The 21,840-nt window shown below is 38.1% G+C and overlaps 1 protein-coding gene across 19 annotated transcripts in view; it reads left to right on the forward strand.

Moving 5' to 3' along the window:
- The window catches only part of NRXN1 (neurexin 1), a 1,136,941-nt gene that overhangs the window by 1,110,727 nt on the left and 4,374 nt on the right, over positions 1-21,840 (forward strand). For 11 of the 19 annotated variants that reach the window (XM_045885009.2, XM_045885012.2, XM_045885023.2 and 8 more), the window contains one exon: positions 341-428. In XM_045885009.2, coding sequence (XP_045740965.1) covers positions 341-428 — 88 coding nt within the window. The remainder of the gene's footprint in view (positions 1-340; positions 429-21,840) is intronic. The other 8 variants (XM_045885018.2, XM_045885016.2, XM_045885017.2 and 5 more) reach the window with 1 other exon arrangement.

Here is a 21,840-nt window from a genome sequence, read left to right on the forward strand (position 1 = left end):
ATAAATTTCAAATCACCTGCTTCTGCCAGGTTGTTTTAAACCCCTGTATGTTATTATGTGCAGTTGAGTGGATGGGTATCTACAAGTTGGCTACCACCATTTCCGTGTCCTTATGTAAAATAAACTGTAATCAGGTTTTCACAAATATGCAAATACTTCCATGAGAGATCTGAAATAGGTTGAAAAATGTAGACTCCATGTCCTTGGGAAGGGAAATACTGAATTTGATTTCTCAACCTATCAGGAAAACACAAACGATGTTTCACTTGTCATTGAGACAAAGATGAGAGTATCTGCGGGGTCCCTTTAAATTAATCTACTCAATGTGATTCTTTTGCAGACCACAGATGACATCCTTGTGGCCTCAGCAGAATGTCCCAGCGATGACGAGGACATTGACCCCTGTGAGCCGAGCTCAGGTGGGTTAGGTTAGTCGACTTTTTTTCTTACTTTTTTTGCTTTACTCTAAATCTGTGTTGCATGCTGTAGTCCTTAGACGAGCCTTGCATTTATATCTAGAAGCCCACCCCATTAAACAATGCCTCATTGTGAGATAAGGGGTTTTTCTCTTTACGTGGATAAATTTCCCCAAAATGTATTGAAAAACAAATTTTAAAAACAGAACCCATCAAGATTATGTATTTCAGAAAAAGCAGTGGGGGACAGCGCACAAGGCTGGTGCCTTACTGTTCACATTCCATTAACTCACAATGTAATTTTTGTGTATAACGGTATAATGAGCTTTCCCTTGGGTCACCTACAGTAAAATTGTAAAGCTTAAAAATTGCAGTGCATTGTGGAAAATTATTTGACCTTTCTACTGACAAAAAGTCCCCACCACTCACTCTGCCAGCAAATTACCTTAAGTGATAAATTTCTGAATTTCAGAAGTAAGAGTATTATGGCGTAGTAAAACAAACAGCAGGTAGAATCCTTGATACATTTAATAGAGAGATATTTGATTCTTGCCACGTCTCCCTAAAATTTAAGCTGATGCGTTTTAACTCTAGTCGATGTATAATTTCTCCTCCTTCTTTGTGATATGGTGTGACTGACTAACACAAAAATACTGTTTCCAAAGCAGCCCTGTACCATTAAGTGGTGGCTATGAACTCTGAAAATGAGTGAATCATAGGCTGGGTTTGCTTTCACATATTCATAATACCAAATATCAGGGTCATTTCCATTCGTTTCCTCTGTAAAGCAGCGTTTCTTCAAATTCAATAATTTTCTTGTTTAGGTAAACAAGGTGAGACGAATATAGACTAACCACTGTCGGTTAGCTCATGACCTCTGTAGCTGTCATGGGAATCCCAGAAGAACTTCAGGTCACCATAAAATAATTTGTATTCTTCTGAAGACGATCACTTTGAAGTGAATCCATTATTCTGATATTTGGATTTAAAAAAATGGCTCAGGATGCATATCTTGCATCTCCTTTTGAATATCACTTCCCACTGATTGTAGCCACATACTCTGAGCGCTTGGAGCAGCTAGTAGGTGCCAGCAAGGAACAGGGACTCAGAGTCACCTCAGCAGGAGAAGGTCAGGAGATACACACAGGTCGTGTTCTTATCCTCCTTCCTCTGGCCTCTCCACCTCACCCATCAAAATTCCCGAACTCCAGAATGTGGTGAGGACTCTAAGGATCATCCATTCCATTCCTCCAGTTTATTGGTCCCTGCAACAATTGCCTTTTGGTTGTCTGGACAGATAGGTTCACTTCATGATACCATCCTGGGCCCCTTTGCCAAGTTCCTGCCTTTTTTCCCCACTGGTATTCTCATTCTCTCTGTGTTAGTAAAAATAAAAATTAAAAAAAAGTTATTTCTTTTTTGTCCATTATATCAGCCCCATTTCTTTGCCTTCTCCTTCCCTAAATTTCTTCTTTTTTAATTTCTCTTACTTTCACATGTCCGATCATGACATTATTTTTTTTTAATTTTTTATTATTATGTTCAATTAGCCAACATATAGTACACCATTAGTTTTTGATGTAGTGTTCAGCGATTCATCAGTTGCATATAACACCCAGTGCTCGTCACCTTACGTGCCCTCCTTGATATCCATTACCCAGTTACCCCATCTCCTTATCCCCCTCCCTTCTGTAACCCTCAGTTTGTTTCCCGGAGTCCAGAGTCTCTCATGGTTTGTCTCCCTCTCTGATTTCTTCCCATTCAGTTTTCCCTCCCTTCCTCTGTGGTCCTCCGTGCTATTGCTTATGTTCCACATGAGTGAAACCATACGATAATTGTCTTTCTCTGCTTGACTTATTTCACTGAGCATAATCCCCTCCAGTTCCATCCATGTCGATGTGAATGGTGGGTATTCATCCTTTGTGATGGCTGAGTAATATTCCATATTGACATTCTTTTTTATATCTGATTTTCTCTGAGATCCTCTAGCATGGATTCTTCATAAAACAAAGTCTGGTATTAGGTATTAGGTTGTATGTTGGGGTGTGTGTGTATGTGTGTGTGTCTGTGTCTTTCTGTCTGTCTGTCTGTGTCTGTGTCTGTTTATATTTAGATTTGATTTTGTTTTCCCAGTTAGCATTTTCTTGAGAGAATGTTGATCTTTGCAGTATTTCTTACTATATTAACATAGTGCTGAAAGCGGTATACATTCTTACTAATTACAGCACTTGCTGCACTTGGTTTTCCTCTGGCCTGAATCTTTCTTTCACTGACTGAGTATAGGTCATCATCCTTTTTATATATAGAGTCCTCAATCTGAGTACCTAGCAAATTCAGTGTGAGAACTCTCACTGCACTTATTTTTTTTTTTTCTTTTCTCTCGCCTGAGCACAGCCAAATGATCCAGCCACTGCTTACAGGTCTTACTAACCATTCTTTATAGACCAGTTCACTGTCTCCCCCTTTCTCTGGGGACACGGCCCTTAAGAACAGGACGGTGGGGGTGGGGGGAGGAGAAGAGAGGAGAGAAAGGAGAGGTTACCCGGTCGTCACCCTCTCTCCTTTTTATTCACCTGACTTGTGTCTCTTTTCTTACATATTATAGCATGATGAAAAGTGAGGAGCTGTTTGTCAATAGCCATACTCTAGATAATCTTTCTGTCCCATTTTCTTCACCATACTTATTACTATCAGAAAGAATCTTGTTTGCTTACCTGTTTGTTACTTGATCATTAATGCACAGCTTGCATTGCCCCACAAGAACGCACATAAGCTCCGAGAAGCAGGAACCCTGTATGGGTTTGTTGTGTGAATTTTCATTTTCTTCCATGGCATCAGAGTCTCTTGTCCAGCGTCCTAGGCACAGCAGCTACTGGCCATGTGTGATGACAGCTCCTTCCAGATTCTTGCACCAAGTCTCCTGGAACTTCCCATCCTCTCCCTCGGTGTTTCCACACTCCATAGCTCTCAGTTCCTCAATTCTCTTCAGGCTTAAACTTAATATTCTGTTGCTTCAATGTCATCTTTCTCTGTAGGGCTCTTCTTATGATCTTACCTCCCCTTGGGAGTGTCTTGATGGTGTATTTCATGAATGCACCTCTTTCTACATTACATTTTGTAAGTGAGAGCTCTTTTCTACATTGGCTTTTTCTGTCCATTTCCCTATCATTTCTTTCATACCCATCTTCAACAATTCATGCAGTGTTGCTCTTTTGGCAGACTTGGCTTTGTGTGACAGATTCTTATGAAATCCTTAGTGTATATGATTTTTTTCTATTTTCCAACTATTTTTTGAATAGCAGTGTTTTTTTTTTTTTAAATCATATTCTAATCTGAATATTGTTTCATTGTAGGATGCCTCTCCTGCACGTCTTTGTTTCTCAGGGTACCAATGTACTGGTTTTCTTAAATATATTTTTCTTGCTTGCTTTTCATCTTGAATACAAACATAAAATAACATGGACAAAAACTATAGTTGCTGCTGTTATTAGACTTTAGATACTGTTAGATGTAACTTGATAGAAATCATTTCAGATATCAGCAGGTCATATTTTGGGAAACTGATTTTTTTTTTTTTAGGAAAGTAACATGCTAAATTAAATATTCAGTAATGGATATATCTGCTCTGCACTTTCCCTAATCCTTCAACAAGTGAAAGATATTTTTTTAAGATTCATTTATTTATTTGAGAGAGACAAAGAGTAGGGGTAGGGGCACAGGGAGAGAATCTTCAAGCAGACATCCTGCTGAGTCCAGAGCCAGATGCAAGGCTCGACCCCACAACCCGGAAAACATGACCTGAGCCTAATCTAAGAGCTAGCCGCTTAACTGGCTGAGCCACCCAGGCACCCCAATAAAAGAAGATATTGTTGTAAAAAGATGCATAATTACTTTTACAGGTAGGTTGCCCAAATCTTCTCTGTATTTCACACTAACCTCTTTCAGGCTCCCTGAATATTTACATATGAAGGCTCTCTAATCACCCTAACCCACCCTCTCTTGAAAAAATGGTTTCTTCTGTGAAAATGAGTTATGCTCATTTAGGTGCCTTCCTAAGGTGCTATTAATGAAACAGAAAAAATCTGGCGTCTTCTTGAACACAAGTAAACTATACCTTTTATCAAGTGTTTGATAAATTTGAATTACTATGTGGTTCCACTCAAAACTCTTAATGAAGAGGGAAGTTGTATATTCGGTGGATTGTCAGTTTCACCATTGATCAAGTAGTATTGAGTCCTATTTCACCACCCACTGCTCTGTTAAGCTCTGGGAACAAAAATAGAACGTTTACACCTTCAGTTCCATTCTACAAAAGGACATCTTTCATTCTACGCCACATGCTTTTTCAGTTATTCTTTATGATTGCCGGGTTCTTCATCTTTGACATTAAAATATTCACCTATTTTTCATGTTGTTGCAAGAATTAAAACAAATGTATTTAAGGCACCAACTGCAATACCTGGCATGAAATAGAGCATGAATGGTTGCTTTTCATTTTCCCAGTTCAGTTATATAAAAAAAGAATATTCAAGCTATTTTTTCCCTTTTACGTAATGCTGTTACTTTTCCTGGCTGAAAAATTGGTGGGCAACTGATGAAACCACGCAGGCCTCCTGGTGGGAACTGTGCATGTTGAAACTGGATCAGGAGCAACCCCCTGAGTGAGAACACATGGAACTCAATTATACTTGATTCCAGCCACACTGTCCTGCATGGTTAGCATTGGATGACAGCTTCACATTGGTATAAATTTAGTGCTTGAGAATATGAGAGTGTGCTATACAATTTAGGAGGTCTAATGGAACCCCAACTTTTAGAATGAAGCAACTAGGTCACAGGCCACCATTGCCCTAAAATGCCCGGTTTCAGCAGCCTGGACATGTGACAAGTGGATGACTTTTTCTTCACACTTCCAAAAAGACTTGCAACGTCTGTGCTTTTCCCTAGGCCTAGAGATATGGGTTGTTACATTAAATGAATTAATATGTGGAAAGCATGTTGTAGAACAGTGTCTTGGTCATAGTACATGCCATATGAGTGTTTGCTGTTATTATAGTTTGTATTATGTAAACATACATGTTTTCCAAGACTTCTTTTTTTCACATGAACGGAAGACTTTCTAAAACAGATTTCTTTGAAATCTTATGTTTTTGATTCACTTAGTAAGCTGACAAAATGGCAACCCTGCAAACCACTTATGTTCCAAAATGGCCCTTAATCCTGCCTGTGCATCTTAGCTTTGAGGCCCTCTTCTAAACAGACCCCTTTCTCAAAACTCCTGAAGAAATTAGAAGAGGTGACATCTAGGACTATATCTAAGACCATAAATGAAGATAATGATGCTCTTTGGTGTGGGAGCTTCCTGATGAATAACTCTAAATTGTCATTTGTTACACAGGAAACAGGACCGGCTTCCTGTTTCCTGGGAGCCCATTTAAGAAGGACAATTTCCTCTTAAATTTATAATGCTTAGAATGATTTGTCTATGCTCTTTATGTTTGTGGGTGGGGGTTGGGGAGGTAGCTAATAGGATATAGGGCCACTTTCAGATCAAACTTTTTTCAGATGAGAAAAAGAGAAGCTTACTACTAACTAACAAAAAATCTGAGTAGTTATAGAGGAAAAGGATTATCATTTTTGTGGCAATCTCTTAAGCATTAGCTGAACTAATGGGGATAAGGTGATCAGTACAGCCCCTCAAAGAATACCTGTTGATTGCCCAGCAGTCATATCGCATTGGTTGAGGTTCAGGTTATATGAATACTGATAGATAACAGTAATAACTAGTCTTTAGTGAAGATTTATTCTGTGTTCATCATTGTTCTTAGCACTTCGTAAATGTTATATTTCATTATTTTACAAAACTATGAAGTATTTTCATAGCTAGGGAGATTGAGAGAGATTAAGTTACTTTTTGTAATATGAGAGAGCTAGTAAGCTCTCTAATTTAGAAAAGGTGGGCTTTTAATTTCTTGGAATGCAGAAGATTGTTCTAGAATTCAGGCATCTCACAAATATAGGATTAATTTTTTAAATGTTCATTTAAATAATTCCATGGCTGGCATAAATTTAAATTTGATGGCAAAAGGTCCTTTACATGTATTAGTATTCATTAGGCTAAATTTGCTGCAATTACCATGCAATTTTGAGTGGTTTTCCAGTGTGCTATTCTGAGAAACGATCAAAGGATTTCTATTGAAGTGATTCCATTAACCACGTTAGGAATAAAGATATGTATACTGAACAAGGCACATCTTTTCATTAAATAAATAATCACAATCATTTAAAGGAATATATCACTTATTAGATCACATTTTTAGAGCCTGATTAGATGATAATTTTGTGCTACATTTAAATTTTGTGTATGTATTTTGTAATTATTCAAAAGCAAGTTTAATTAGCCATAATAGCCAATACATTGCTGTTAAAATGGAAATTTTGAGCTGTGGCCAGAAAAACAGCAATAATTAGGACTTCATTTTTGGAAACATCTAGAGTATCCCCTGAGCACCAGGCCACAGTTAGTGACAGTCATATAGAGTCGGGGCCCAGCTAATCATAAAGGGGCAGGGCAAGCACCTGGATTTGGGGCACTGATGGGCTAGTAGGCTTTCAGTGTATGACATTCTGGTGTAGGAATCATTTTTTTCCCATGAAAATTTAATTGTCCAGAAAACTAGAATGAAGCTGAATGCTGTATGGTTAAAACAGAAGAAAGTCATTAGACATCATTTGCCACTCACTTTTCCCCTGTTTTTCTGAGAGCAGCAATGTCAAAATAAAAATTACATTGGGCAAAATTAAACAGGCAAGGAAGATTTATTCAAGATTATTGTAATACATGGAGGCCCGAACTCAACCTGAGCTCACCTCAAACTCAACTCAACTGAAAAAAAGAAGACTGGAGAATTTTTAAGAGCTTCCATGGAGGGATCATAGACCACCTGTGTTTTGCTAATTGGCTTCACCCAAAGGAAAAGTAAACCTTTTCCTTCAAGTATCTTCATGACTGGAGGTGGTGTTACAACTCCTGATCCAAGGTAGGCTCCTACCTTCCCACAGAAATTGGGAGATGGGGAGGTATCACCCTTGAAGGTTCTATTTCAAAGGGACAGCTCTCAGGTCCTTGAGAAAAAAGAATCCTGGGTTGTAAACACTAGCAAGAGGCTTTTTAAAATATTTACATATCAAAGGGGCAGAGAAGAAATTTGAAATTGCAAGTTTTCTAAAGTAAATGCGCGGAAGAAAGGGAGGCCAGGGGCCTGGAGGCAGGAAGAAGCCTGTCTAAAGTTTGGTCAAGCTGTGGGGAATATTAAGGTCTTGATCAGAGAAGGTGATTCCACCTTGCAGGGGAAACAATTTCATTGAAATTGGTTCCTACCAGATAATCAGTAGGAAACAAAATAATAAAAGGTGGTTTTTATTTGTTTTCAGAACATAGTTTTTCTTCAATTTCTTCAATCTTCTTTCTGTGATTTGGGAATTTTTTTCTAATTTTATTTATTTATTTATTTGAGAGAAAAAGAGCATGAGGGGGGATGGGTAGAGGGAGAAGGAGAAGCAGACTCCCCGCTGAGCATGGAGCCTGATGTGGGGTTCCATCCCAGAAGCCTGGGATCGTAACATGAGCCTAACGCAGACACCTATCTGACTGACAGGTGCCGCTGGGTTTTTTTTTTTTTTTTTAACAATAAAATAAAATGAATCATTGCCACACATTAGAAAAGCTCTTAAGAGCATTTTGTAAGAATTGTGATATGCAACAGGCGGTGAATATTAGTTCTAGCTATAATTTTGGAGTCAGATAGAACTAGTTTGAGTTGCAGCCCTTCCTGGTCTTGAGAAAGTGACTTAGTCTCTTTGATGCTCAATTTCCTAGTCTGTAAAATGAGGAGAATAGAGTTGTTACAAGATTGAAAGCAGATGATGCATATATAGTGATTAGCGGAGTGCTTGGCACATACTAAGGGTATAACAAGTAATGATAATGAGCCCACTGGTGAATGGAGGCCATGTTCCTACTGGCATTGGTTTCATGCCACTAGATGCTGTCTTCTGGTAAGGCCCTCATGAGTCATACAGATTTGACCTGAGTAAAAAATGAGCCACAGCCCCTACTGATGTTAGAGAGAGTAGGCTCTATTCCAACATCTTAACTAACACATTATTGGCTGCTTATAATTATTACCTAAGAGATGAATGCGTTTGTTATATTAGGTTAAGCATACTTGAAAGTCTGCAAAAAGTACATGGCTCCTAATACAGAACCTTCGTATATTAAGTAACAGAAAAATCTATTCAATAATGAGTACACAATAAATTCTTAGTCAATCCACGTGTATCCATACTTAAGACATTAATAACCTTTCACATCACAGGTCCTTATTTGAAAATGCTAAAATACCATAAGAGCCTTTGCTGTCTTTTTTTTTTTTTTTTAAGATTTTATTTATTTTTCAACAGAGAGAGAGACAGCGAGAGAGGGAACACAAGCAGGGGGAGTGGGAGAGGGAGAAGCGGGCTTCCCGCTGAGCAGGGAGCCCGATGCGGGGCTCGATCCCAGAACCCTGGGATCATGACCTGAGCTGAAGGCAAACACTTAACGACTGAGCCACCCAGGTGCCCTGTCATTTTAAAAATATTCACCAACACTAAAGAAAGAAATGGGGTATAGGTTCAGCAAAATAGAGGGTAAGTCCATCTCTTAATGGGAACATGTAATCTGGGAGGAGTGAAAGCATGTTTTCTTGTGATTTTCATCAAATGTCTGTTTTGGTAATGGCATTGGTTTCCTGTGGAGTTTCCTTGGTATTTTATTAACAACCTTTCCTGAAATGATATCAGAGGTAACCCAGCATATTCTGAAAATACCACACGACAGGGCATCTTGCCTCCATGAAGAGCCATATGCTTTCTCTGTTGGTTCAACAGAGAAGGGGCAGCAAATGCCACATTAGACTTGAGTCTGCAGGTCTCCTCCCTGTCATCGGACTTGTTGATTGAATCACTGTCATCATTATTAACTCCTAACCCAACCTCAGTGTTATAAGAATCCTGGCATTGGTAATAAAATAGGAAAGACAAGAAGACTTTATTAATTTTCCAGGTTAAAAAAGGATCTGTTAAAGATGCCAATACAGACAGAGGCCATCATAGAAAGAAAACTAGTAGAAAGAGAAGTACCACATCTAGGAGCACACTAAAGTCTTCCATTTCCTTGACCAAACTTTGGAAGTCAGGGTGTTTGAGTTTAGCCACGTGCTGTGTAATCAGAAGCAAAGCATTGGACCTCTGTGTACTTGACTTTTTGCACCTGCAAAACGGCATGAATAATGGTAAATACTCATGACATTGTTGTGCTGACAGAAGACACAATGCTTGGAGAGCACTTAGCATTCCGTCTGCCACATAGAACCTTTGATAATATAAACTAAATTTTATTAGTAGTACTAGCGAATTAACTCAGGAGTAAACCATCTTATAAGTGGAAATAAACCTATATCCCCTGGCAAGAAGGAGAAATGTTAGTAACTGGCACTTTAACACATAGAAAGTTTTTTAAAGTGTTTCTGAATTCTGTTAGCATAAGACTTTTCTCAGTAGCCACTATGAAGCCCGGAAGACAAGAGCAGTGCTTCAGTTAGGATAAATTTAGGTTATAAGGATGGGAAGAGGGCACATAGCAACTGCTATTCTTATTTTTGGAGGAAAAAATTGCAGGTCTCTGCCCTGCTGAGCTCTTGAGAGAAAGAATGATTAGCCTTCCTGCCTGGGCTTATAATCCTCCTGCTCTTCCTCCTAAGACATTCAGGTAGACACGGGGCCACATGACCTCACCAGCCACAGCACCACACGCCCACCCCCCCACCCGCCCCCCCACCCATGTTGGATGGCCTCCCTTCCACATTTCCCAGCTCTAGGCTTGACGTGCTTTCTTCTGCGGAGCTCAGTGGAGAAGCTGGCTAATCTTTCACCTCAGCTCTCGTACTTTCACCAAAAAGAATGTGATCTTTTTCCAACAAAAGAAAGCTGAGACAGCAGTAGCTTTCTGACAGGAATGTAAAGATGATCACCCAAAGTGAGTAGACCCAGTGGTAAATCAGCAAAATGATATACTGCTCTAGGGCCCAGGATGACCTGGACTTACATAGACGGTGTGCAGGGACCTGGTTGAGGAACAGTGCACCTGGCACCCAGCAGACAGCTCCGCAGCCGAGACCCTACCTTGCATTTCATTCCGAGTACACCACAGGATTCCAGAGCAGCAAAGGACGGAGGAACAAAGGATCGACCTAACAATTTGAGAAAGAAACATAAAACCTCATCAGAAGAGCTCTTATTTCCAAGATAATAAGCCTTGCTGTCAGTGATGACTAAAGAGTAGTCTGAGGTGATTGATTCAATGATACCTAAAAATATAAAATATCATAATGAAATTTTGAAAGAGGGAAAAATGTAATGCACTCCAGCCATGGGAGCCAGAGAGCATTGATCTGTGACGATAGAATGTTTCCCAGATAAATGGAAATTAACGACAATTAATGGCCCGAATCAACATGCCCTGCAAATTGAGTGATCTCTTGGTCATTTGAATTCACAGGGCCTCCATGCATATTAGGCAAGTCCCTGACTGCAGTGACCCCCAAGAAAATAATATCCTAGGCGGTCAGCATCACAGCTGACTGAGCCATAGTGCGCAGTACGTATTGCAGGAGTGTCTAATTGTTGGGACAGCTGCAGATTCCATACCTGTTGTGTGGAAGACACAGGGAAAATCATCAGACTATCCTTGTTTTTATATGGTACTTGATCCTTCTCTGAGCACTTTCACACTTACTGTTCTACCCAACCTGTTTTCCCTGGGGACCCTGGGAGGTAAATAATGTATCACCAGGATGTTTGTGATGAAAAAATGTTAACAGGGGATCATAAATTGTTAAGGGTCACTTACCAAGTCAGGTGCAGTACCTGGACTAGAACCCCGTGTCCAGTATTCTTTTGACCACTCTGCGTTGCTCTCCTAACGTTCTGTGCAAGGCAAACTCCTTTTACCAGAATTGATAGACAGATGGCAGCAGGTGCAGAAGAGTAGAGTTGGAAGGGGTAGAACTGGACAGCTGTGTAGAAAAGAAGCTTAAACTGTCCAGTTCTACAGGAAAGGATGACCTGGAAAATACTAACAAATAATGTATAAAGCGATAATAGCTATAGACATACTTGAGTTTGAATTTTGTCTGTGCTACTTGTGAAGCCTAAATAATATAACCTCTTTGAGACTCAGTTTCCTTTCCTGTCAAGTAGTGATAACACCTTTACCACAGAGTTGTTCTGAGGCATAATTAGATTACGTGTGTTGGGGGGGGGGGCACAGCACAGAGCCCACCATATACTAATAATTCAAGAAGGTAACAGTTGTTAACTGAATAAAATAAGAAAAGAAATGTGAGCCTCACAGTGAGTGAAAAGGCATAGTAACTGCATTGAACACCAGTTGACAAGTCATGTGAAAATCTAGGCAGTATTTGGGAGGAAATTAAGAAAGGGGGTTTTGATAACACCATATACTTAAGTAAAATAACACCATGGTATTATGAAATCTTTTCTGGAGCTCTTCCAAACTCTGACTTGATGTGTAAATTGTAAAAAACAGAAGAAAACAAGAAAACATGACAAGCAACTTCTGTCAGAGAACCGGAAGTATGGCTGCAGTATTCACATGCGCACGTGCGTGCGCAAGCACACACATATATTCCTCACTACTCTACTTACAATCGTGGTGCCATTTTTGTCTTTCTATAAACCAGGTTCTCCCTAAATTCCTAGTTCCAGGTTGAGGATTCTTTGGAAGGAATCCTCTCAGTTTTTGTAAAGATTGGTTGTTCAACTTTCTATATGTAAAAAAGTGAAATGCATCTTAAGAAAAGTGATTTCTGGGTGTATGTATTCCTAGGCGTTTTAGTCATTGAGCTACCAGGAAAAGAAGCTATTTTGCTATTGAAGATTATAGTTGAGTAAAAATCAGAATGGAGAGTGTAATCTACGTTTCAAAATATAGCTCTTCTTGCATTTTCTGAAATTTCATACATTTTGATGAAAAACACAGACTCTCCAGGCTCCCTAGCTTTGAAGCTAATTTTCTCAATTATTGCCTATATGGCTTTTCTTTTGCTTAACAATTATAGAAAGTTTGGCCTGACTGATGAGGCTCTTTTCAATTTCCTTCCCAATAGAAACAGTCTTGAAAAGTACCCTAGAAACTTCTGCATCTATTCTGCTTATTGTGAGAAAAGAGCTCCAAATTAGCTCTCAACTATTTGTAGTGCTATGGGTGTCAGATGATGTTGATGTAAATAAGACACCCAGATGAACCAAACTGGAGACTGCTAACTTGGTTGACTTTAAATAACTTAGTGACTTAGTCATTGGAAGTAAGTGGCTTATTACTTGGAGGCATAGGGAAAATAAATGCAGATATGATACTTGCATTGATATAAATTGATCCCAATTTGCCTAAGCACAGAAGTGATTTCTGGTTTAATGAAATAAGTATCCTATTCCCTGCTTTTACTGAAGCTATTGGAGGGGCTGGGAGTTAGGGTACTATTGAGGAAATGATATTTATGATGTCACTGCCAGTGTTTTGCCCACCTGTTTATTACCTCTGAAATCAGAGGTCTCTCACATGTTCTTAATGGTTAAATTCATCCCAGCCCTACTCCTGAAAATTTATGAACTTAATAAAAATCTCATCCTCTAATCAATCAGAAAACATACATTCTGTAGCATGTGCGTGTAATCTTCATTAGATGTTAGAAGGTGAGGGAAGTGGTAGAAAAGACAAATAGAATTACAGGAAACTATCAAAGGCCTAGCAACATAGTCTGGAAGCAAAGAATCAACCCAACAGAAATGAAACATTTAAGTAAGCTTTCACAATGGTGTGGGCTCCATACTAAAATGAAGGATGTCGTATATGGTTGAGGGAAGATTGGGGTGAATGTAGGTTTCCTGCAAATCCCCCCATACATCTTCTTGATTCTGTTCTTGCAGCTTCAGGCCATTCTATGTCATGGTTTCCTTCTTTATCCTCAGTGGCTTTCCAGAGTTCAGTCTAGAAACCTGGATCGCTCTTCTCCTTTAAGTCTCAATTCAAATACCTTCTACTCAGAGAGCTTTTTCTGATGTCCCTTTCTGAAGCCTCCTCCTCATTATTGTCTCTCTAGTACCAAATTTTGTGCCCCCTTCTGTTATTGAATTTTTTAATTTTAAAATCATCCTGTTTTCTTATATTTTCTGTTGTATTTCTAATACACTAATATAGATCCATGTCTTTCCCCATCTCCATACATTAACCAATGGTAACAACTTGACATGAATCTTTCATATGCCTTTCACCATGTTCCTATTAAAAACATATAAATATAGGGCTGTTTTTCTTTCTTGCCTTATAGAAGCATACTGTATGAATTAAACTAGCTTTTCTCCTTTACTAATATATTATGGACATATTTCAGGTCAACAAATTTGACTCTAACTCCTATTTTCAACTCTATTAAAATTCCAGACTATGGGTGTGCTGGAATTTATTCAACCATAGCCTTGTAAACTCTTAAGTTTTTACACTTTTTTCTTTTCTTCTCATAACATTATAGCAAACATCCTGTATTTATATATTTATATGCTGGCATATTTAATTATGTAGACTTATATTCCCCAAACTAAGGTTGCTTAAAATATATGTGTATTTTTTTTAACTTTTATCATTGTAAATTTCAAGCATGTAATAAGTTAGAGGGAATGGTATAATGAATTCACATGTACCCATCATCCACCTGCAATTTAATCTTTTTAAAATTTTAAAAGGTATTATTAGATTACTTCCTAAAAATGATTGAAGAATTCATATTCTCACCAGCAAAACTGCCCATTTCCCAAATAAATATGTTTACCACATTATCACTATTTCTTTCTTTTTTATTCCTCTAATTTTGTTGGAAAAAAAAAAAACTTCCTTATTTTATTTTGACTTCCATTCTAGTGAAATCGAGGATCTTGTCCTACATTTAATCACCCATTTGGATCTTCTATTCTCCACTTGCTTGTGTGTATTTTTGTCCATTCTTGTATGGATTGTTTGGTCTTTTTCATATCACTTGATACATGCTCTTTGTATTTTAGAGGTATAAACTCTTGGTCTGTTATATATGCTACAAACATTTTTCCTCTCCTTTTCATTCGCATTTTCACTTGGTTAGGGACATCTTTTTCCCCATAAGATTCTTACTTTTTATGACATCAGATATGCTGATCTCATCACATATGGCTTCATTGCATGGCCTATAACCCATATGTTAAGTTGTATATCCATCTTCAAATTTCTTCTTGCTCTCCCCCAACATTCACTATGCTACAGCCACTCTGGTTTTTTGTTGAGTTTCTGAAAAACAAGCTCTTTCTTTCCACGAGGTCATTTCTCCTAATCCTTCTGACTGCAAGGCTTTTCTGCCCACTTTTCACTTGACTAGTCTCCAAACCTTTTCCATGTGTCAGCATAAATGTCACCAAGTCAGGTCTCTCTGACTGTCTAGTCTAAATCAGAAACCCTTGTTCTACTCCTGCATGGTGGCTACCATTTTCTTTCGTCACACATGTTCCAGCTGCGGCTTTAAGTTTAACTGTATGATTCTTGGTTGGAATAGTCAAGGTCCATGAAGGCAATGTCAAGTGCGTAAGGTTATCCACTCTACCCGAGGACCTAGTACAGTCCTTGGAACATAACTCTGGTTCACTATATGTTAGTTGACAGAAGGAGTGCATATCCTCAGTAAACTTCACAGAAGATGGAGCAGTAAGCTAATTTTGAGGAATAAGTAGTATTGAGCCAGGCACAAGGAAAATATCATATGAGCCAGGCATGTAGGTAGAACTTTATTGACATGTGGAAACTGGGGATGGCAATAAAATTATGACTGCAAATTCCTTTGAGAGAAAGTGAAGACAAGTTTGAGTAGGTAGCTGTGGGCAGACCATGAAGGGCCATGAGGATGGTAGTCACACTGATACTTGAGGGTTTGATAGCTTGATACTTTCAAGGGTTCTAATAAAACCTTATGGGCACAATGACCATGTTAAAGTTTAGGGGAAGAAGCCTGCGGATGACTAAGCTATAGACACACAGTTTACAAAGTATAAGGTGATTGAGAATGGGCTTCTATAAATGCCATGATCCTCTGGCTTCCCCCAGAGATGAGGGAGAATGTGTGTGTTCCTCTCTTAGTTTTCATTGTGACCAAAGTCATACAGGGTATGATTGTCATTGCTTTTTTGTCCCATGTGGTGCCATTTGGGGTAGTAGCTTGTCCTAGTTGGTGCTTTCTGTCCTCCAGGCACAGGATGAGTTTTTCTGAGGCTAGCATCCCTTCCCATGCAGTACTGAGATCTCTGGTGAAGATAATCCCTCAATCCCCCAGCGGTGTCCTCTGTACTTCCCTTCACACAGGTGCCTTTGTGGCTTTGAAAGAGGAAAATGTTAGACCAAGCAGCCACACAGGTGGCAAAGGCTTATTGATTTCCAAGTTCTTTCTGAATCTCCATTTTATTAGAAGGGCTAAGATGTGTCAGACATGTCCTCCCACAAGCCTTTTGTCTGACCTGCATGAGCAAACTTCTGAATATGCAAGGCCTGGGTGGAGTTGATGGGAAGGGAAGATGGGAGGAATTTGAAACATCCAGCATTCATCATCACCTTTCAAAAAACTACAGTGTGAGTTGAAATTAGAGCATGCATACAAATCTTTGCCTACCTGCTTTCTTGCAGCTATGGCATTTAAACATGCATTCTTTTGAGTGATTGCATCATAATTGTTTCTTCTGACCCAGGTTATATTGAAGCACAGAAGTGGAAAAAATAATAAACTTTATTTTTCTGGAGATGGGGGACAAAACTGTGCTAATCTCAATTTACAAACACCCTAGGAGCCTACAATTCCAATTTCCTTTTCACAGTATTAATGAAACTGGGTACTGGAAAAATCAAATCTTCTCCCATAAATCTGAAACCATCTTCAAGACTAGCCTAGAATTATAATAATTTCCACATCTATTAAAACACAGTACAGTGCTCTGTTCTAATGAGATCATTTTAGGCAGCTTTTTCCTACGTGGGGTGGAGACAGAAATTTAAAATTGATTGCTTTTACTTTAATTTATGATAAAACCAGAAAGACTGGTCAAAGACTCTTAGAAAAAAATTCAATAAATGTATCTTGCCAATAATTTTTTAAAAAGGATTATTGTAAGACAGGATATCTAACGATTCCAGGTAGCAGGATGATATATGTTGAGCATTATGGAGTTTTTATAATCCTTTATATACCCCTCCTGATCCGAAATAAATAGCTCATATTCTGGGTGTGTGTGTGTGTGTGTTTACATTGGTGTGTTTTATTCCTTACTATTTCTTAAAATTGGCAGTCTCTTATATTTTTTTCCTTAAAACTCAAAAGCTGAATTTTCATTGTCATCAGTATATAGTAAAACTCTTGCTTCATCCTTGATGTGACAGGGTCATGGTTGATGACGTACCTACACACAAACCGTCTATATTGAAGAAATAAAACCAACAATAAGAATTGCCTGGAAACTGTAATCTTACCCTCCAAAGCTAAGTTTGGAAACAACATCAATGTAATAAGATTACAGTGAAAGAACAGCTCATCCAAGTATACAAAATAGTTTCATAAAAATGACAATTTGAGTGATAAAAAGAACATCTGATGGCATGGTTATTGCCTTGGTGAACTCACCAATGGAAATCTTAGGTCCCACCACCCACCAAACCCTCATTTTATGTGAAAGGGATTAGGGCTTTAAGCATCATTTCTCGTGAAGTATTGTAAAAACATAAGAGCAGTTTTATTTTTTTCATAACAGTATCTGATTGCTGTTTTCCCGGACTCGGAAAGAATAACCAAAGGATGCCAGACAGTTTCCATTGCAAGGTGAAGCCTCTTTAGAAAAACTGGCTAATGTTCAAAAATTTACCTTCCAAAATGCATAGTTATTTTAGAACTTCAGTTATGAATCATCTTGCTTAGTAAATGTGGGCTTTATATTCCCCATTTGCCTAAACAAAGGTTATGACTAGATACAATCAGACAGTGGCAAACTGATAAATATAGGCTCCAGCGCACAGCTTAATGACTTAATGTACTCCGCATGTCCCCATCTGCCTAACAAAAGTTGTTAAAATTGGTAATAAAAGAACATTTATTTTGATAAAGCATATAATTTTATTCTGTAAACAAATTTAGAAGGTTAAATGGTAAAGTAAACCCTTCCAATATGAAACACAAAGACTATGTTCTTTATGAAACAATCACATTTAAACTTTTTTTTTTTTTTTTTTGCCAGTAAAGACTATTTTGTATTGTGATTTGAAATTAGGAACTTGGCAATAAGTTTTGACAAGTCATGAGCTGGGAGAGGGCCGCACAGAAGAGGTGGAAAGGGGAGAAAGGGGAGGAAGTAGAAGAAAGAGCAGAGAGGAGCATGGGGTTGGTGGCAGAGGGCCAGAGGAGCTGGGGAGGGCTGAGACCTGCCACAAACAGTCTTCTCTTTTCTGTTCTCTGCCATAGCCTAATATATCACTTAAGCATGTTTGTTCCATGGTGTTTTTTAACTGGATCTAAATGAGTTCTTATTTGGGGAAATGATGTCGTCTCACAGATGCAGAGCCAAAGGCTGTCAAAAATAAAGAAAGAACATACATCAGGACAATTTCTTTTCCTGTCGTGGTAGTTTAAAATAACTATCGCAGCAGACTTACGGATAAGTTAAAATTTTAAATGTTTCATTTTTAAATTTTTTGTGAAAGCAACAAATGCACTTTTTATTCTTTTTATATGACAAGGCATTGGAATGTGTCTTTTGTGCTAACTGTGCATTTTCCACAATATGAATGAATTGGTTTAGGGTATAGTGTGTAACTATGCTAATAAGTGTCCTAATACTTGAAAGACTGTGCCTACCTAAATAATCACAGTATTAATCAGTGAAAAACAAGAAAATACATAGCGCTGACATACAGGATTCTTGATGAATCTGGACCAAATTAGACTATGTAGAAGGCTTCTAAGAGAGACCATCAGATCTTACCAAATGTTTGACAGAGATAGAGAAAGAGAGAATTGAACATCACTTTTTATCTGTTCTCTAAGATAACACTATTTACCCATCTGTGGGTCCGAGGAATACTTTCATAGCCATTTAACTGAAAAGTAGCTTCTATGGAAGAGGTTATAACCCTTTTGACAGCTCTTTGTCCTTGCCGCTGTAGTCAGTGGCTTCTGGATCATTTAGGAAAAATGCCAGCAGAAATCAAAAGCCTTCATATTGCCCTTCAGGTGTGCATACGTGCTTTCCCCACAGGTTTAGTAGACTTCGTAGTTTACACTCCATTCCAGGTGACTCTGAGGGTATGTGATGATGAGCATGAATGACACAGGAGGAAAATCATCTGTTGTTTTAGTGTTCACATAAATTGTATATAATTCACGATGCTTTCCTGCTTTATGATATTGAAATAGGGTATAAGTGGGCACTTAGGATATTTCATCTACTCTTTTCCTTTTTTCTTTTTCTTCTTCTTGTTTTTTGGCTCGCGACCTAACCCTCAAATCAAAATATATGTGCCACCACCACAGTTGGATGCTTACTTGCCTGTTTTCAGTCAGGAGAAAGGATCCTTGGGTGCTCTGGTTTATTCAGTACCCATCTCCGGTCCTCCTCAAGTTTCCCATTGACCTGGGTTCTTTGTGCCTCTGGTCCAGTTAGCTTAGTTTCACCTAAAAGTCCATTAACTTCAGACCATTCACGGACTTACCGCTCATTTGTATGTATTCCATACTCTTAGTTCCCTTTTTGACTCTCTTTTACCTGTTTTGAAAGTATTCTCATCACATGCTGGGACAGAGAAAGGTAGATAGAGTGAAAGTAAACCAGAGTTCATTTGTTTGTTTTTTATCACTGCTGAGAAAGCACATATAGATTGTCGTATTTATTTAAAATGTCTTGATTTAGTGTATTATGGAGTGTAAAAGGAATGCAAAATTCTCAAATGCATGAAATAAAAGAGTTGCTTATGGATCTCTCTGATCAAATTCCTTTTTTCTCGTTGTTATAAAGGGTTAAGAGATGACTGTGTTTCTTTTTTGATATAAAATTTTCACCAAATTATATAAGAAGGCATTTAGGCTTTTTAGCCATTTCTACTATTCTCTACATTTAAATTAATATGAAATTTCCTCAGAGGTTTTCCAGCAGTCATCAAAATAAACCATTAATAACAGTAAGTAAAGCCATATTTTAGTTTATAAATATATTTAAATTTCTCTAGCCTTTTTTTGAAAAAGATTTTATTTATTATTAATTATTTGAGAGAGAGCGTCGGGGCGGGGGGTAGGAACAGAGAGAGAGAGGGAGAGGGACAAGCAGACTCTGTGCTGAGCATTGAGCCCAACATGGGGCTGGATCCCAGTACCCTGAGATCATGACCTGAGCAGAAACCAAGAGCCAAAAGGTTAACCGACTGAGCCACCCAGGCGCCCCAGATTTCTCTAGCCTTTTATTGCACATCTGGGAGAGATGTCTTTAGTGTATAAATACTTTCGATTTTAGCACAAAAGTTAAGAAAAATGTCACTTATCCTTCAGATTTGAAGCAAAACAAAAAAATTATTAAATAATCAGTGAGATAAGGAAGCAACTGCATATTGCAAACAGACCTATAATAATACCTGTGGTGGTTATTAATTTTTAAATGTGAATCAGGGGAAAAAGGATAATGTTTCATCATTGGGTTTTGGCATTTTTTGGTCGGTTATTTTTAAAAAATGATATGTAGACTCTTTATTTACATATGGGTTACAGAGATATTTTTAGGGCTGCATGTGACTTAAGCAACATTTTGGCTGGAGTTGCAAAAAAGGCAAGTATTTTCCTTAAATAGGAGTTGTTTATCAAATGCCTATATGGCAAAATTGAAGCGCTTGAGGCTTTGCTTTGGTCTTTGAATCTCATTCTAGTTTTAACATCAACTTGTTGTTTCTGTGTTACTAAACACAGTTGTTGTGAAAATATATCAGAAATATTTCAGCAGATAAAAATAAGATTAAAACTCTTGGATAAAATAGTTCATTTATGATATCAATTCATAACTAGAAAAAAAATGAACATATATACTTAGTATAGAACATTTCAACCCTGCATTTCATTAAAACTCTCAAGTCTTCTTAGCGTGAACTATATGACTAGAATTTTATATCCATTCTCCCTATTCTTCTCTGACAGACAAAGTGAGAGCATTATGAAAAATATGTTAAAATAAAAGCATTCCATCAGGGCGGGGGCAAAGATTTAGGTAACGTTTAAATGAAATCCTTTCTGTAGTGGGTAAGACACGATGTTAAAAGAATGATCCACAAATGAGCAAGTAAGTTCGCAGCTGAGCTAATTGGCAGACAGGCAAAGATGGCTGTGTTTGAAAGAGCAAGTGCTGCCTTTGGTTTGTGAGGTAGTGACAGACTTCCTGCAGTAGGTTCTCTTCTTCTTGAGAGGAAATTAATTTCCTGAAATCAAATGCTGTGGATTATAGTCTTTGTCTCCTTCCACCTTGGCCACAGAAGCAACAACAAGGCTTTTTATTCAGCAACATTACATGGGCTTTTGTAAAATCAGCAGTGACATATTTAGCATAGAAAGGTTTCACCTGATACATTTTGCGGCTCCAGAACACAGCATACTGCTGAGAGCTGTTACTTTGTCAGTGACTCTATGTGTAAGGCTTTATTTGGGGAAGGAAAGGAAAATGACAGCAAGAGACCCCCGCCATGATGCAGAAGAAACCTTGGTGATGTTTGAGAATGGGATGACAAAGCAGGTAAATGACTACCAGTATTTAATAGGAACTTTTGTAGAAATATTTAAAAAAGCTACTAAATGATGTTTAATAGTAGTAAAAAGCCAATTTCAGTCTTCTTGAACTGTTCAATTTCTATATAAACACACACCCCATTTATATACACATACCCATATATCTGATATAAATGTACAACCTTGAGATTCTTTTAATTCATTCTGCATAATTTACAAAAAATAGTATTTTGAAAATTACAGCATTTTTAATTCACTACATCTGAAAAGTAACCTTTTTCTGTAAGACAAAGGAGAGGACAGAGATTCAGAGAAAGAAAACACAACCCACAGAGAAAAATGAGCTGAGGGTCAGAGATAGGATAGATTTTTATCTCTGTACAGTTCCTAGTCTTTAAAGATTTTTCGAAAAAAAATTGTATTGTGTAGAGAAAAAGAGCTGCTTCCCACCCTGCAACCCCCATTCATGAATTAAATCCCAGGACTGTTTCCTC

This window comes from Mirounga angustirostris, unplaced genomic scaffold, assembly GCF_029215605.1.
Source record: "Mirounga angustirostris isolate CCGP_5_RB_7025 unplaced genomic scaffold, mMirAng1.0.hap1 SCAF_10, whole genome shotgun sequence".
NCBI classification, from domain to species: domain Eukaryota; kingdom Metazoa; phylum Chordata; class Mammalia; order Carnivora; family Phocidae; genus Mirounga; species Mirounga angustirostris.